Source organism: Geotrypetes seraphini, chromosome 12 (genome assembly GCF_902459505.1).
Source record: "Geotrypetes seraphini chromosome 12, aGeoSer1.1, whole genome shotgun sequence".
NCBI classification, from domain to species: Eukaryota; Metazoa; Chordata; class Amphibia; order Gymnophiona; family Dermophiidae; genus Geotrypetes; species Geotrypetes seraphini.
In genome coordinates, this window is record NC_047095.1 from 99,527,663 (window position 1) to 99,545,447 (window position 17,785).

The 17,785-nt window shown below is 41.0% G+C and overlaps 1 protein-coding gene across 1 annotated transcript in view; it reads right to left on the reverse strand.

Moving 5' to 3' along the window:
- Positions 1–11,459, reverse strand: part of LOC117346164 (vomeronasal type-2 receptor 26-like) — a 44,227-nt gene extending 32,768 nt beyond the window's left edge. The window contains exons 1-2 of the mRNA XM_033915568.1: positions 11,388–11,459; positions 497–1,297 (exon numbers count right to left, since the gene is read on the reverse strand). Coding sequence (XP_033771459.1) covers positions 497–1,297; positions 11,388–11,459 — 873 coding nt within the window. The remainder of the gene's footprint in view (positions 1–496; positions 1,298–11,387) is intronic.
- Between the last annotated feature and the right edge of the window lie 6,326 nt (positions 11,460–17,785).

Here is a 17,785-nt window from a genome sequence, read left to right on the forward strand (position 1 = left end):
TACATGGGGGGGGGTGTCAAAAAATGATGGGCCCCGGGTGCCACATACCCTAGGTACGCCACTGTCTAGCAATACAGCTTTCAAAAATGGCAATTCATGTAAGATTTTAATTAATGCCAATTAGTACCGATTTGCTTGTTTGAGGGGGATACATTCCATGATTTTCTCAAGTGTGCAATGGCTCTCAGGTCATGTTGCCTTCGTATGTACATTCCAGATCAAGCCCCTACCCCAAGGTGGGGTTTAAATTTATTTAAGCACTGAATATCCTTAGCTCCACATAAGTAATTTAAATTATTATGAACTTTTCCTGATATTTGTGGTTTGTTGATCATGATTATTGAGTGTATGTATCAAAATCATGGATGGACGAGGGTGGTTATGGATGAAAGATTACCCTCACTACTCCTGTGAAAGCTCCCCTCTCACTCTGTGCCAAAGTGTACCACTCTTTTTCTTTTCAATAAAGAATTCCTGTAACAAATAATAACATTACCTTCCATGGCAAAGAGTACAAAACTTCCCTATTTTCTCTAGTCCATATGGTGCCATTTCCTGCGCCAGACAAGATCATGTTATGCAGTGCATATGCCAATGCATACATGGCATTGTACACACTGTAGCTGTTCCCAAAGTATGTGCTGAAACAGCGAGATAAGGCATGAGTCTCAACTCTAGGGATGCAGTCTCTTCTGATCGTCTTTGGACAACTGCTGCGACACAGGTCAATCCACCAATGTTTAGCCCTTTTGTCACTTGCCAGCCATACAGGTTTCATTTCACGGATAAATTTTAAAAAATTTGGCATAACTTTCTTATATGGTTTGAATATAAAAAACTTGTTGCTTATTTCAAAGTGTTTTTGATTTATTATCATTATTTCTACCTCAGCTATGGTGATGATAACATGGCCACTTTTCACATTTCTTTGAAGATCCAGTATATAAATTAGTGAAAATGCATTGTTTTTATTAAAGTAATAAATGTTCACAGAAGATGATTGGTTAATTGCCCTATGAATTTTCTGTAATTCCAACTTTGTTAATTTTCTCTGGTGAGCAAAGGTTTGATGTAATGCGATGCAGCCACCATTCCGTTCAATCCCTTCTTTCAAGGTCTGGATAGCTCTCATACTGCTTTCATCATCGGTTGAAAAGATACTGACCCATTTCCAGCCAAAATACTTCAGTAACTTACCTATCCCAGCACAGAGATGCAACTCATTGGGGACAGTCCGGTAAAAATAAGGATACTGAACAGGGTCACTCATATAAAGATTCTGTGAGATATAACTGACCTGTCAGGAAAATATAAAATAATTCATATATAATTCTTTTTCGTCACTCTGAGAGAACAGTTTATATCACATAGGATTTAATAACACATACTTTTCAGGAGTGTGTTTGTGTCTAGGCTCCTGTCAGGCTCTCATTTATAAAATTGGGGGTCATTTTATAAAGGGTATATACCTGGTATTACATGCTCCCCTTTAGGAGATTTAGGGCTCCTTTCACAAAGCTGCGCAGAATAGTGCACGCTAAATTGCCACATGTGCTAGCTGCTACCGCCTGTTCATGATTGTTATTATGCAAAGTTATGGTATTACTTTGCAGCCATGATAGTTAAGGCTTGTTTAAAACTATGTATGTAATTTATGTAAACCATTAAGTTGTAAACGATATAGAAATTTTTTAATAAATAAAAATAAATAATTAAACTCTGGAATTTGTTGCCAGAGAATGAGGTAAAAGCAGTTATCTTAGCAGGGTTTTTAAAAAAAGTTTGAATAATTTCCTAAACTATAAGTCCATTAGCCATTATTAAGATGGACTTGGGGAATTCCACTGGTTATTCCTAGGATTAGCAGCATAAAATCTATTTTACTCTTTAGGGATCTCTCTAAATATTTGTGACTTGGTTTGACATTGCTGGAAACAGGATGCTAGGCTTGGTGGACCTCCAGTCTCTCCCAGTATTGAAACTCTTTTGTTCTTATGATGTTATGGTACTGAAGCTCTGATGATTGAAAAATAAGATTGAAAGAATATGAGAGTGATAAAAGTTTCAAATGAGGGTTCACCATAAAATGGATACCTAAATATTTAAGTTCTTGAAAACACCATCAGAGTGCAAAAATATCAACCATGCCTCTAGTACAGAGCAAATTAAAGGGCATGATCTCCATTTTGTCCCAATTGGTAGAATACCCTGAGAGAGCCATAATGACATAGGAGATGGAGAACCTCTGCAATGGAAGTAAAAGGATCCTGCAAAAATAGCAAGATATCATCAGCAAAAGCAGTTAATTTTACAGAAGTATTTCCTATAGAGATTCCTTAAACAGCTGCAGTATTTTGAATTGTAAGTAGTAACTATTTTAACACCAAATCATAAAGTAAAGGGAGAGTGTGCACCTTTGTCTCATCTCTCTAGTCAATGGAAAGGCAGAGGAATAGTGACCTTCAACAATAACTTTGCAAGAAATCAGTAATACAGTATATCAACCATGGATATAAAATTATTTCCCAAGTCAAACTGAGATAATGTTTCAAAAATAAATTTCCATTCTACTAAATCCAATGTTTTTTTCTTCATCCAGTGTCATGACACAAACAGAGGATTTTTTTGCACCAATTGTTGTACAAGGAATAAGACACATATACAGTAAACCCTTGATTATCCGGACCTTGTTTATCTGGATTTTGGATTTAATGGACCACGCCCTGGTGACTACAACTCCTAGTTTGCAATACATCACCCTCTTCAGCGACACTCTTTGATGCTCTTCGAGTAATACCAGTACAATTTTTGGAGGCTGAGCAGCCACAACCCAGAGGAAATGAATGCTTTTTTTGGCATAACTACTACCACCCACTCAAACCACCACCCCTAGAGGGAGGGAGTTATTTGCCAAGGGAGGGATATTCAGATTTTCCATACAATTGTGATTAATGGACATACCTCCACCCAAGCAGTCCATTAAATCAAGGGATTATAGTATTATCCGAGAACATATGGCTTTGGATAAAACCACATTGAGAAGTGCCTAGAAAGTGGGGCAGTCAGTCAGGAGAGAGTTGAGCAGGAAGAAGGAGGCAGGTGAGAAGAGAGTTGGGTGGAGAGAAGAGGAGTCAGGAGGAAGCAGCAGAAAGTGAGGGGATATGGCGAGAGGTAGTTCTACCCACGCATCTGACATCATCCACCACATATCCGGATCCCCCCTTAAAAGGGGAGGGGCCAATGACACTTAGCCATTCAGCATGTGTCGAAGGCGATCATCAAAGGCACTCGCCTTAGCAAGAGCACCTTTGCGAAGGGCTTTACAAATAGACAAGTCACTACATTGAAGAAACACCAGGGAAGGACACCTACACAGGCAAGTACCACAAGGGTAACAGAACAGACACAAACAGCAGATAAATAAACACAGCAGTTGCAGAGGGCAAACCCAGCAGACAAAGATGACATACACAAAAGAAACAGGGGTAGCAGGTATATAATTAGGGGAGGGACTGCACAGTAACAACACCAAGGACACCACACAGATTCCTACACAAGGAAAAGCCACTTCAGACAACACATAGACATAACTCACACGCAGCAGGAGAAAGCATATCAAGAAGCATAGAGGACCTGGGAAACAAGGAAAAGCCATTTCAGACTACAGACTGGCAAGCAGACAGCAATAGAAGCAGAAGATAGAAGTAGGATGTTGTGCTATCCAATTGTCTGCACCGTTTGTCTTATGTATGACTACCTCCCCTCTGGGAGGCAGTCTTATGTATGCACGCAAAGTGAGGAACTGGAGGGCCTGAAGAAGCAAGTCAGAGTACTGGAGGGCAGAGTACTAGAACTGGAAGCAGTTCAAGCAGTTGAGGAGGAGATCAGAGAGACAGAAAACTTCATGAAAGAGAGGAACATTGAGGAAAATCTCAGTTAGAGAAGTTCATCGAGGAGGCATACAGAGACGCCATGGAAAATCACCAACAGAGAAACTGTCAAGATACACCTACTGTGAGTGAGGACCACCTGGAGGACAATCACAAGAAAGGAATAGATAGCTGGACTTGGAAACAGCAGAGGAATCCAGTGCAAGCCAATGCCGGGATGAGGAAAGATGGAAGTGCACTGAGGACACAGAACGGCAGCTAGACAGATGGATGTATTCCGAGGAAAAGGACCTGTGGCTAGAGAGACAAGAGAAGACACAGAAGATAGTAAGTCGATCATCTGACAAGTTGACAGCCATATAGGGAGGAATAAGGGATCAACTGGTGACTTGCCTACTAGAAGCCAAGGTGAAGGCTATAGTGAGCCACATTGACAGGATCATTGACAGTGTGGAATAAGTTATGGCAGTGGTGATCCACATTGGGACAAACGACGTGAGCAACAGGAACTACAGAAGGGAAACACTGAAAGACCAGTTCTGGATGCTAGAAAGGAAGCTGAAGACCAGAACACCAAATGTAGCTTTCTTGGAGATCTTGCCGGTACCCAGGGCTGACGGGAAGAGGCAGACAGAACTGCAAGCAGTCAACACATGGATGAGGTGCTGGTGTGAGGAAGAAGGATTCCACTTCATGCACAACTGGATAACATTCTGGGGGAAGAGCAAGCTATACAGGGATGGCCTTCACCTCAGTGGAGATGGAATTAGGCTACTTGCAAACAACATCAAATGAGAAATTGAGAAGTTTTTAAATTAAGAAGGGGAAAGCTGACAGTCGACCAAGAGTCAATGATTTTGGAAATGGTTACCAGAGGATACCATGCAAGAAGATTGCAGAAAAGACTCACTGGATCATAGGCAAGATAGAAATCCTGGCAAACAAGCAGAATAGAGGACTAATGCAAATGAGAATTCTTGCTATTCTGTTATACCGCTCTCAGAGACCTGTGTCGTTCAAAACACTTCTGTGTTTGGAAACCGCATATACAGGTAAATGGTATCTTTCATTGAGCCGGTATTTTTATGTGCAAAAACTACAAATGTGCAACAAGCTCTTATAAAGTGCTGAGTGAAATAAATAACTTTAAAATGTATCAAAAATTCGCACTTAACTTATATGAAAGCTTGACTTGTAGTAAATCATTGTAGTTGTAATTGAATGGCTAAACGCCTGACAGATCGAAAGGGATGGAAGTGAGGGAGACAGAAGGAGGAAGGAAGTGCAAGAAAGTAACAGACGGCACACTTGAATGTATGTACACAAACGCAAGGAGCCTAAGGAATAAAATGGGGGAATTAGAAGCTATGGAACAAAAAGATAACCTAGACATCATCAGTATCACAGAAACATGGTGGAATGAGGACAACATCTGGGACACTGTGCTACCAGGATACAAGCTATATCACAGAGACAGAGTAGGACAAATAGGTGGGGGTATTTCCGTATACATAAAAGAGGGAAGTGAGTCTACCAGAGAGAACATGCTGGAAACAAACAATAAGGTAAAGTCTTTATGGGCCAAAATACCAGGAACAAATGGAATGGATATGAAGATCAGCATCTACTACCAACCTCCAGGGTAGTCTGAAGAGGCTGATGGACAGTTGACGGATGAGATTAAACATGAATGCAAAGGAGGCAACACAGTTATCAAGGGTGACTTCAATTATCCAGGGATAGATTGGAACCTAGGCAACTCCAGCTCCAGTAGGAGACAAAGTTCCTGGATGCTGTAGGTGATTGCTTCTTGGAACAACTTGTTATGGAAAATACAAGAGGACATGCAATACTGGACTTAATTCTAAATGGACTACGAGGACCAGCACAAAGTATAGAAGTAGAAGAGACGCTGGGAAACAGTGATCACAACATGATCCACTTCAACCTAGACACAGGAACAAAAAATTGATCCAGAATAACTGCTATGGCATTGAACTTCCAAAAAGGGAACTACAAAGGGATGAGAGTCATGGTGAAGAATGGGCCACAAAATGGCAAATGAGGTTCAACATGGATAACTGCAAGGTGATGCATGTCAGTAACAAAAATCATATGCATGAATACAGGATGTCTAGTGATATACTCAGAGAGAGCTCCCAAGAAAGAGCCTTTGGAGTACTTGTACTGGTGGCTGCGAAAAGGGCAAACAAAATGCTAGGAATGATAAAGAAGGGGATTACAAACAGATCTGAAAAGCTTATTATGTCATTGTACTGGGCCATGGTATGCCCCCACTTGGAATACTGCATCCAACATGGATCACCGTACATAAAAAGGACATAGTACTACTCGAAATGGTCCAGAGAACAGCAACAAAAATGGTTAAGGGACTGGTCTCTTTTACAGGATATGGTCATAGAGGCGCAAAATTTATATATACCGCGTATCATCAAGGGATCAAAGAGAAAAAAGAAATGCGTGGCTCACTGTAGAGGTAAAGGAAGCGATCAGAGATTTAAAAAAGCCTTGTTTAAGGAATGGAAAAGATAAAAATGGACAAAAACTGGAACAAGCACAAACAACATCAATGCAGGTGACATAAGGTGACAAAAGGGGCCAAAAGAGATTATGAGGAAAAAATAGCCAAGTAGGTAAAAACTTCAAGCCGTTCTTTCAATATATTAAAGGGAAACAACCTGTGAAGGAAGCGATGGGACCGTTGGATGACCAAGGAATAAAGGGAATGCTAAAGAAGGACAAAGCAATCGCCGACAGTCTGAACACATTTTTTGCATCTGTTTTTACCGAAGAGGACATACACAGCATACTGGAACCCATCAGGCTATATGCTGGAAGTGAAAACGGGAAACTGACAGGGTTAACGGTCAGTCTAGAAGAGGTATGCAGGCAGATTGATAGGCTTAAAAGCAATAAATCCCCAGGACCGGAAGGCATCCATCCGAGGGTCATCAAGGAACTGAAAGGGACCATAGCTGGACTGCTTCAACTAATACCCAATCTGTCAACCAAATTGGGAAAGATTCCGGAGGACTGGAAGGTGGCAAATGTTATACCAATCTTCAAAAAAGGTTTGAGGGGAGACCCGGGAAACTACAGACTGGTGAATCTGACCTCGGTACCGGGAAAGATGGTAGAGGCGCTGATAAAGGACCACATCATTGATCACTTTGATGGACATGGTCTGATGAGGACCAGTCAGCATGGTTTCAGCAAAGGCAGATCCTGTTTGACAAACTTGCTGCACTTCTTCGAGGGAGTAAACAGGCAGATAGACAAGGGCGACACAGTCGACATTGTATATCTGGACTTTCAGAAAGTGTTTGACAAGGTTCCACATGAACAACTACTTCAGAAAATTGTGAGCCATGGAATCAAGGGTGAAATACTCATGTGGATTTAAAACTGGCTGGAGCATAGGTAACAGGTAATTGGACAATACTCGGACTGGAAAAGCGTTACCATTGGGGTGCCGCAGGGCTTGGTGCTTGGACCCATGCTCTTCAACATTTTTATAAATGATCTGGACGTAGGTACGATGAGTGAAGTGATTAAATTTGTGGACGATATGAAGTTATTCAGAGTAGTGAAGACGCAGGGGTATTGTGAAAATCTGCAACGTGACATAATCATGCTCGAGAAATGAATATCGACATGGCAGATGAGATTCAATGTGGATAAGCGATGCTTGCCAGTAACAAAAATCTCATGGATGAATATAGGATGTCCAGGGCGGTACTTGGAGAGACCATCCAGGAAAGGGACTTAGGAGTTCTGATCGACAAGTCGTTTGTGGAATGTACGGTTGTGGAAAAAAGGGTAAACAGAATGCTAGGAATGATAAAGAAAGGGATCACGAACAGATCAGAGAAGGTTATCATGCCGCTGTACCGGCCCTCACCTGGAATACTGCATCCAGCACTGGTTGCCGTATATGAAGAAGGACACGTACTACTCAAAAGGGTCAAGAGAAGAGCAACCAACATGATTAAGGGGTTGGAGGAGCTGCTGTAAAGTGAAAGATTAGAGAAACTGGGCCTCTTCTCCCTCAAACAGAGGAGATTGAGAGGGTACATGATTGAAACATTCAAGGTACTGAAGGGGATAGACTTAGTAGATAAGGACAGGTTGTTCACCCTCTCCAAGGTAGGGAGAATGAGAGGGCACTCTCTAACATTGAAAGGGGATAAATTCCGTACAAATGTAAGGAAGTTCTTCTTTACCCAGAGAGTGGTAGAAAACGAACATTCTTCCGAAATCTGTCATAGGGGAAAACACCCTCCAGGGATTCAAGACAAATTTAGACAAGTTCCTGCTGAACAAGAACATGCGCTGGTAGGGCTAGTCTCAGTTAGGGCACTGTTCTTTGACCAGAGGCCACAGAGCAATTCTTATGTTCTTATGGAGGAGTTGTCACACAATGAGAGGCTAGAGAAACTGGGCCTCTTCTCCCTTGTAAAGAGGAGACTGAGAGGGGATATGATCGAAACATTCAAGATATTGAAGGGAATTGACTTAGAGAAAGAGATTGTTCACCCTCTCTGAGGTGAAGAGAACCAGAGGACACTCACTAAAGTTAAAAAGGAATAGATTCTGTACAAACATAAGGAAGTTGTACTTCACCCAGACAATGGTAGAAATCTCTAACACTTTTCCAGAGGCTGTTATAGGGGAAAGCACCCTTCAGGGATTCAAGAAAAGGTTGGATAAGTTCCTGCTGAAACATAACATAAACAGGTAAGGTTAGACTTAAATAGGGCCCTGCTCTTTGTCCTAAGGGCTGCTGCATGAGTGGACTGCTGGGCAAGATGGACCACTAGTCTAATCTATCAGAGAAAATCTTATGGTCTTACTAATCAAAAGTGGGAATAACAGCAGCCAATCTCTCCGCTAGGACTTTGGAATCGATTTTACAATTATAATTTATTAAGGATATGGGCCTGTAATTCTTGGGGATCCCTCCATGTATTTTGAACCACAATAATTGTGGCTTCTGTAAAAGAACCTGCACTATAGCTGTCATCTAAAAAGGTCTGGTACAAGGTGGCCAATTTAGGTGCTAGGATATCAGGAAAGGCTTTATAAAAGTCTCCAGAGAAGCCATCATTTCCGGGAGCCTTCCTAGGTTTTAAATGTTTGATAGCCACTACAATTTCTGAATGCAGGGGATGACCATTAAGTGCATCATGCTGACTCTACATAAAAGTAGGAGAAAGGTCAAAATAGCCTCACTAGAAGGCAATACTCTAGAGCACAGGTGTCAAAGTCGGTCCTCGAGGGCCAGAATCCAGTCGGGTTTTCAGGATTTCCCCAATGAATCTGCATGAGATCTATTTGCATGCACTGCTTTCAATGCATATTCATTGGGGAAATCCAGAAAACCCGACTGGATTCCGGCCCTCGAGGAGGGACTTTGACACCCCTGCTCTAGAGGTATAGAGGGTAGTATAAAAATCTTGAAATTGCTGGATTATATCCTTAGGTGATACTAACACCTGATCGCTATTCTTAATTGCTTGGATCTTAATCTTGGATATGACCCAGCCTGTTTTCCCCTTCATAATAAAAAGCTTTAGCTTTATAAAAAAGCAACCCCACCCTCTCAGTGAGCAATGAATTAAATTAGAATGTTAGATTTTTTTGTAATTGAGTACCGTTCTATCAGAACTGAGCAAATATTGACCTTTTGAAGCAGGGGTGTCAAAGTCAGTCTTCGAGGGCTGCAATCCAGTCAGGTTTTCAGGATTTCCCAAATGAATATACATGAGATCTATTTGAATGCACTGCTTTCATTGTATGCTAATAGATCTCATGCATATTCATTAGGGAAATCCTGAAAACCCAACTGGATTGCAGCCCTCGAGGATCGACTTTGATACCTGTGTTCTAAAGCATTCCAGAACAGATTGAAATATCCAGTCATGATATGCCTATTCACACACCAACCTCACACATACATACAAAAAAGCAAAACCCAAACCTTTCCCCACACTCATACCCTCACCCCCACTGCCCCTTGCCAGAATAAACCTTTCTATGAATGCCAGATTTAAGAGTGAGAAAACCCATGGGGAGTCAGATCAGGCTTCCCACAAACCAGCAAACACAGACAAGCAAACTGAGATACAATAACATTAACCAGCAACTCCATTGCATGGATTTAGAACTGTAATACAAAATGAAACAGTACTTATACCCCAAGTTATCAAAGACCTTCACTATAGCTGTAAACATCCAAATGGGGACACATTCCAAAACAGTAAGGATGTCATGTAAACCTAACTTTCTAGTTCTTCCACAAATTTAAGAAGCAAATCAGGATCCGTGTACGTCTTTGTTCAATTTTAGCAGGTAATGTTCATGCAAGCAGGTATTAGTAGCTCATAGCATGCCTTCAGTGCCTCCAATCATTGTCTCAAGACAAGAAAATTATCATTGTTTTTTTAGCTGTTTCCTTGGTATAATTGGTATATATAGGTAGAATTAATTTGCCACAGAATTTTGTGCTGTGTTCTCATATTCAACAAAGAAAAATGGGGAGACCCAATGATCCACAATGAAAACAATCCACCGATGAAAATAAAAACAAAAAACTGTGGATATAGATGTTCTGGAGATAATTTATTATACACTGACATATTAAAAACATGAAAATTCAATTTAAAAAGTACAATGATAAAAAATACAGCGATAAAAATCCAACCAGACCCTACAAGGTCTATGTTTCAGCAAACATGCCTTCCTCAGGGGTCCAATGGTTTGCAAGCTCACATATAAAGAATTGGACTGAAAACAGTCTATTGTCTTTAAACATGTGAGCAAAGAACACCGCAGATAAGCTGAAGTAGCAAAAAAAACTGTATTTTTATCATTGTACTGTACATTGTACTGTATTTTTTATCATTTTACTTTTTTAATTGAATTTTCATGTTTTTATATGTCAGTGTATAATAAATTATCTCCAGAACATCTATATACACAGTTTTTTGTGTTTTGTTTTCATCGGTGTTCTCATATTCACCAGAATGGCCGCCACTTGTGGAAAGCATAGAATATTCATAACAACAGCACATGGTCTTTGCAGATAAATAGATATAGAAGCTGACACTCAATGGGCCTGTTTAATCTCAAATGGTTTCTCAAAAGTCATATTAAAAACTTTGGGGATCCAGTTTTCAAAAACCTTGATGAGATCTGATGCTTTGGTCAGCACTGGTAAGCCAATAATACTTAAGTTGTTATGTTGGCTTCTGTTACTGAGATCTTCCAAAGCCTACGCTAAATGCTGCAAGACTTCCTGGTCTTAATTATGCTGTGAAGCAATGCCAACTAAAGTTTGATGTTTACTTTCAAGTACTTTGAACTTTGAATTGACTGCTGAAAGTTGTCATTAGATGCATAAGTTGTTTTATTTTCTTTAATGTCTCCAGTACTCTATGAAAGCATAGATGTTATTTACTGTAGATCTTCAGTTACTTCAGCCATGTTGTCAATCTGAACTTTTCTGCCATCATTCATGACAGGAAATGGAGGGTCTTGTTTGGGCATTTTACCCCTGAATTTAGCCGAAAAGCAACTTCAATTTTGTCTAACCAGACATCATTCCACCAGAAATTGAGACATCATTCCACGGGTATAAATATTGATTTAATTGAGTGGAGTGAGGTTGAATATGAATTGATTTTAGCTGATTATGGGAACTATGAAGTTACTCTGTCATCTTGCTTGGGCTCCCTAGCACTTACCAGTGCTGCTCTTTGTGACATTAGCAATTCACATAATATACCCATGTGGTTAGTTTTGAAATTCCAAAGCCACAAAAAGGTGGTATACAAGTCCCCGTTCCCTTCTCAAAAGGGATTGTACAAGGTCTGTTCAAAATGTTCCAGGACATATTGGATTGCAAGCCAACAGGAAAATCTTTTGAGACAGGCTAGATGATATTGAGAAGTCTGAAACCTCACGAGTAACCTCATTTTTCCTATTTATTGATTTCTGTTTTTGTCTCCATGCTATGACAATTTTTGTAACTGTGTTTTCATGATTGACTATTTTTCATCAGATTCAACCTAAATGAGCAGCACTACAACATGAAGTTCTGTTTTAAATTAGGTAAGACCTCTACAGAAACATATGAAATACTGAAACATGTCATGAGTTGTGGAAGGTGTTTTGAATGCTGTTCATGCTAATTCTACTTCCTATCATTCCATAGTTCATAGATTCTCCAGTGTGCCTTTTGACCATTGGATTTCCCATTTGAGGCTTTTCTACATAATTCATGCTGGACCAGCTCCAGGAAGAAAAGGACAAGGCTCCTCCTTAACTTGCAATATTATACTTCCCTCCATAAAGCTCAAGTTCAAGCTCAAATTTATTTATTTATTTATTCACTTTTATAGCCCGTCCTCTCCAGGAGTCCAGAACGGGTTACAATAAAATAAAACTAGGTACTTGGACTTCCCTAACTGTCCCAAAGGCTCACAATCTAGCTAAAGTACCTGAGAAAACAATTATTAAATAGTAAAGATATAACAATTCAAATAATAAAAAATAAAAGAATAACATTAAAGTAAATCAGAAATCTCAAAGACCCAAAGCAGTCCAAGCAAGATAGAATAGAAGTCCAATTGGGTTCTAATTAGTGTAAGGCAACAGCAGTATATAGTGGCTAAGAACCCTCAATGATAGTCTATCACAGGCCGAAGATGTTCTCTAGATCCCAACCGTGGGCAAGAGCAAATGGCCGAAGATTGTAGATAGAAAGGAAGAGGCAGTCACAGCTGATCCACTGACCACAGGGGTGCAGCACACAACATTCATGGGCTATCCCTCCACAGCCTCTCCAACATTTGACCGGCCAACTCCAGTTCCTGATCCTCTGGCTCAGGGACAGGCCAACAGGCCATTGAAACAGTAACTAAAGTAAATTTTTAAGCAAATTATAAATTTTAAAATAAGGCTCAGTCCTATGCAAGGCAATGGCAGGACACAATGGCTGAGACAAAGGTGAGGTAGAAGAGGCAGGAGGGTCCCAATGGCTGAATTCATGATGTCGAAGAGAGCTGGAATACCAGACAGGCCATGGTAGGTCCCCTGATGTCAAGCCACACAAAGTCAAAGCAAAATCAGGCAAGAAGGAACCACTGATATCTTCATAGGCCTCCTACCCCAACATGAAGCATCACACTCCTCTCAGCTGGCTCTCGATCAGCACACAAGCCTTGACTCAGCACTGTCCAGGGAGGAAAGCATACCACTGCCACTGCTGGAAGCAGCTGAAGAGCTGGAATCATCTCCACCTTAACTGCCCCTCTCACCCCATTTCCAGCTGAAACCTCTGCAGGCCACCTCCTCCCCCTTACAGCCAGATCACAATCACCAGCACACCAGATGTCTCAGCCACCTCCCCCGATATCAAGCATCACTCACCTCTCAGCTCTCCACCACCAGTTTCCCAAGCCACAGTGCAAATGCCAGGCACTATACAGACCTGCTAGTGGTGCAAGGAATAACAGGTAGCAAGGATGCCTTTTGACCATTGGACCGAAGCCAACAGTCAGATCAGAAAGTTAGTAGTTTAAATTTAATGATTTTAAAAATCTAGCTGGGCCACTTCCTCAGCACAGACCTCTTTCTATTTAGATTTTATTCACACATTTTAGGAGCAGGAGTCTCAAATGTTCTTCCTGCAACTGCAAAGGAAAGAACATTTTGGCAGCATACAGATAAATTCATTTTGAAGAGGATTTACGTATGCAAGGATGGACTATGTAGGGTAAGGAGGAAAATGTAAAGTAAGATAAAGAATCTCCACACTTGCAGCACAGAAAGCTTTTCGGGAACTTGGTGAGGGCGTGAAACCTTTTGTAAAGACTTTAGTTTTTTCTGAAATACTGCCTGCATATGGAAAGGGAGAGCAAAGAGTGAAAAACACAGAGGACTTTAATAGATGGGTCAGAGCCTGGTGTCATCAAGAAGGTTTCAGGTACATAGGAGGATGGGGAAATACATTGAAGGACAAAAAGCTATATTGCACTGATGGGTTACATATTACTACAGCAGGAAAAAGAAACCTTGCAGAGAAATTTAGACAATATTTTTCTAGGCAGGAGGTGGGGGTAGTGTATGTACGAAGGACAATTATAGAGACTATCCCCGGTAAAAGAAAAGATGTGATAGTAGTAAAGGCTGCAACATAAGCAATATCAGCAGCTTATTTCTTAGTATTGCAACGGAAAGTGAAACGACACAAAAATCCATACGAAAAAGGAGATTATCGCTGAAAAATAGCTGGAAAGCGATGTCCACAAATGCTCACAGTATAAGCAACAAAGTTCATGATCTGCAAGCCCTGATGTTAGAGGCAGATCTAGATATTGTTGCTATCACAGAGACATGGTTCAGTGAATCACATGGATGGGATGCAAACATACCAGGATATAATCTTTTTAGGAAGGACAGAGATGGTCATAAAGGTGGAGGAGTAGCTCTCTATGTAAAGATCAATATCCAAGCGACCGAAATGCAAGGGACCTGGGGAGAGGAAGAAGCGATATGGATTGCTCTGAAAAGAGAAGATGGAACTTCTATCTACGTGGGTGTAGTCTACAGACCTCCGACTCAATCGCAGCAAATTGATAAGGATCTGATTGTGGATATCCAAAAGTTTGGAAGGAAAGAGGAGGTTCTGCTGTTGGGAGATTTCAACCTGCCGGATGCGGACTGGAATGTTCCGTCTGCGGAATTGGAAAGAAGTAGGGAGATTGTGGATGCCTTTCAAGAGGTTCTGCTCAGACAAATGGTGACGGAACCCACAAGGGAAAAAGCGATATTGGATCTGGTCCTCACAAATGGAGATAGTATCTCTAATGTTCGAGTGGGTGCTCACCTGGGAAGTAGCGATCATCAAACGGTTTGGTTTGATATAACGGCTAAAGTGGAGAGCGGCCGCACGATACTTAAAGTCCTAGATTTCAAACGTACAGACTTTAATGCAATGGGAAAGTACCTGAAGAAAGAGCTGTTAGGATGGGAGGACATAAGAGAAGTGGAAAGACAGTGGTCTAAGCTGAAAGGAGCGATAAAAATGGATACGGACCTTTATGTGAAGAAAATCAATAAAAACAAGAGAAAAAGGAAGCCGATATGGTTCTCCAACCTAGTGGCTGAGAAAATAAAGGCGAAAGAGTTGGCGTTCATGAAATATAAAAAAACCCAAGAGGAGAGCAGAAAGGACTACAGGGTGAAACTGAAAGAAGCCAAGAGAGAGATACGTTTAGCGAAAGCACAGGCGGAAGAACAAATGGTTAAAAATGTAAAAAAGGGAGATAAAAATTTTTTCAGATATATTAGTGAAAGGAGGAAGATGAAAAATGGAATTGCTAGGCTAAAAGATGCTGGGAACAAATATGTGGAGAGTGATGAGGAGAAAGCAAATGTGCTAAACAAATACTTCTGTTCTGTGTTCGCAGAAGAAAATCCCGGAGAAGGACCGAGATTGTCTGGCAAAGTTACACGAGAAAATGGAGTAGATTCTGCGCCGTTCACGGAGGAGGATGTTTATGAGCAACTTGAAAAACTGAAGGTGGACAAAGCGATGGGACCAGACGGGATCCATCCCAGGATACTAAGGGAGCTCAGAGAGGTTCTGGAGAGTCCTATTAAAGACTTGTTCAACAAATCTCTGGAGACGGGAGTGATTCCTAGGGATTGGAGGAGAGCGGATGTGGTCCCTATTCATAAAAGTGGTCACAGGGATGAAGCAGGAAACTTCAGTTATTGGAAAAATAATGGAAGTGTTGCTTAAAGAAAGGATAGTGTACTTCCTTGAATCTAATGGTTTACAGGATCCGAGGCAACATGGCTTTACAAAAGGTAAATCGTGCCAAACGAACCTGATTGAATTTTTTGATTGGGTAACCAGAGAGCTGGATCGAGGACATATGCTAGATGTAATTTACTTGGATTTCAGCAAAGCCTTTGATACAGTTCCTCATAGGAGGCTGTTGAACAAACTTGAAGGGCTGAAGTTAGGACCCAAAGTGGTGAACTGGGTCAGAAATTGGCTGTCGGACAGACGCCAGAGGGTGGTGGTTAATGGAAGTCGCTCGAAGGAAGGAAAGGTGACTAGTGGAGTCCCTCAGGGTTCGGTGCTGGGGCCAATCCTGTTCAATATGTTTGTGAGTGACATTGCTGAAGGGTTAGAAGGAAAAGTGTGCCTTTTTGCAGATGATACCAAGATTTGTAACAGAGTAGACACTGAAGAGGGAGAGGAAAATATGAAAAAGGATCTGCAAAAGTTAGAGGAATGGTCTAATGCCTGGCAACTAAAATTCAATGCAAAGAAATGCAGAGTAATGCATTTGGGGATTAATAATAGGAAGGAACCATATATGCTGGGAGTAGAAAAGCTGATATGCACGGACGTGGAGAGGGATCTTGGGGTTATAGTGTCCGAAGATCTAAAGGCAAAAAAACAGTGTGACAAGGCAGTGGCTGCTGCCAGAAGGATGCTGGGCTGTATAAAGAGAGGAGTAGTCAGTAGAAGGAAGAAGGTGTTGATGCCCCTGTACAGGTCATTGGTGAGGCCCCACTTGGAGTATTGTGTTCAGTTTTGGAGACCGTATCTGGCGAAAGACGTAAGAAGACTTGAGGAGGTCCAGAGGAGGGCGACGAAAATGATAGGAGGCTTGCGCCAGAAGACGTATGAGGAGAGACTGGAAGCCCTGAATATGTATACCCTAGAGGAAAGGAGAGACAGGGGAGATATGATTCAGACGTTCAAATACTTGAAGGGTATTAACGTAGAACAAAATCTTTTCCAGAGAAAGGAAAATGGTAAAACCATAGGACATAATTTGAGGTTGAGGGGTAGTAGATTCAGGGGCAATGTTAGGAAATTCTACTTTACGGTAGGGTAGTGGATGCCTGGAATGCGCTCCTGAGAGAGGTGGTGGAGAGTAAAACTGTGACTGAGTTCAAAGAAGCGTGGGATGGACACAGAAGATTTAGAATCAGAAAATAATATTAAATATTGAACTAGGCCAGTTACTGGGCAGACTTGCACGGTCTGTGTATGGCCGTTTGGTAGAAGATGGGCAGGGGAGGGCTTCATTGGCTGGGAGGGTATAGATGGGCTGGAGTAAGTCTTAACAGAGATTTCGGCAGTTGGAACCCAAGCACAGTACCGGGTAAAGCTTTGGATTCTTGCCCAGAAATAGCTAAGAAGAAAAAATAAAAAAAAATAAAAAAATTTAAATTGAATCAGGTTGGGCAGACTGGATGGACCATTTGGGTCTTTATCTGCCGTCATCTACTATGTTACTATGTTACTCTCTTCCTGCAACTGCAAAGGAAAGAACATTTGGCACATGAAACAGATGAATTCATTTTGAAGAGGATTTATGTATTCAAGGATGGACTATGTAGGGTTAGGAGGGAAATGTAAAGTAAGATAAAGAATCTGACCTGTGGGTAATGATATATCTGGAACATGTTGTAGAATCCATATGTTTCCTCATCTGTAAAGCCTTCAATGATGGCAGCCACTGTGCAAACTGAATTACACTTGAAATTTACTATTGTGCTCTGTCCTGCCAAAATATTCAAGGTTGATTCAATTATTTTCCTTGTATACCTGAAAGACTCTTTAATATGGAGCCCCAGTGTGATGTTGGGTAAGAGTTCTGAGTTGTTGTTAATTTCCTCAACCGCAAAAACAAAGGCCAAGAAGTTATAGTTATTAAGTGGATAATATCTGTAATGACATTAAGATCATAATTTCATAACAGTGTACCTGAAATATTTGCAAAAATGCAGATATTTATGCATATTTATTTATTTAATAGAATATCAGATTACAAAAAAACAAA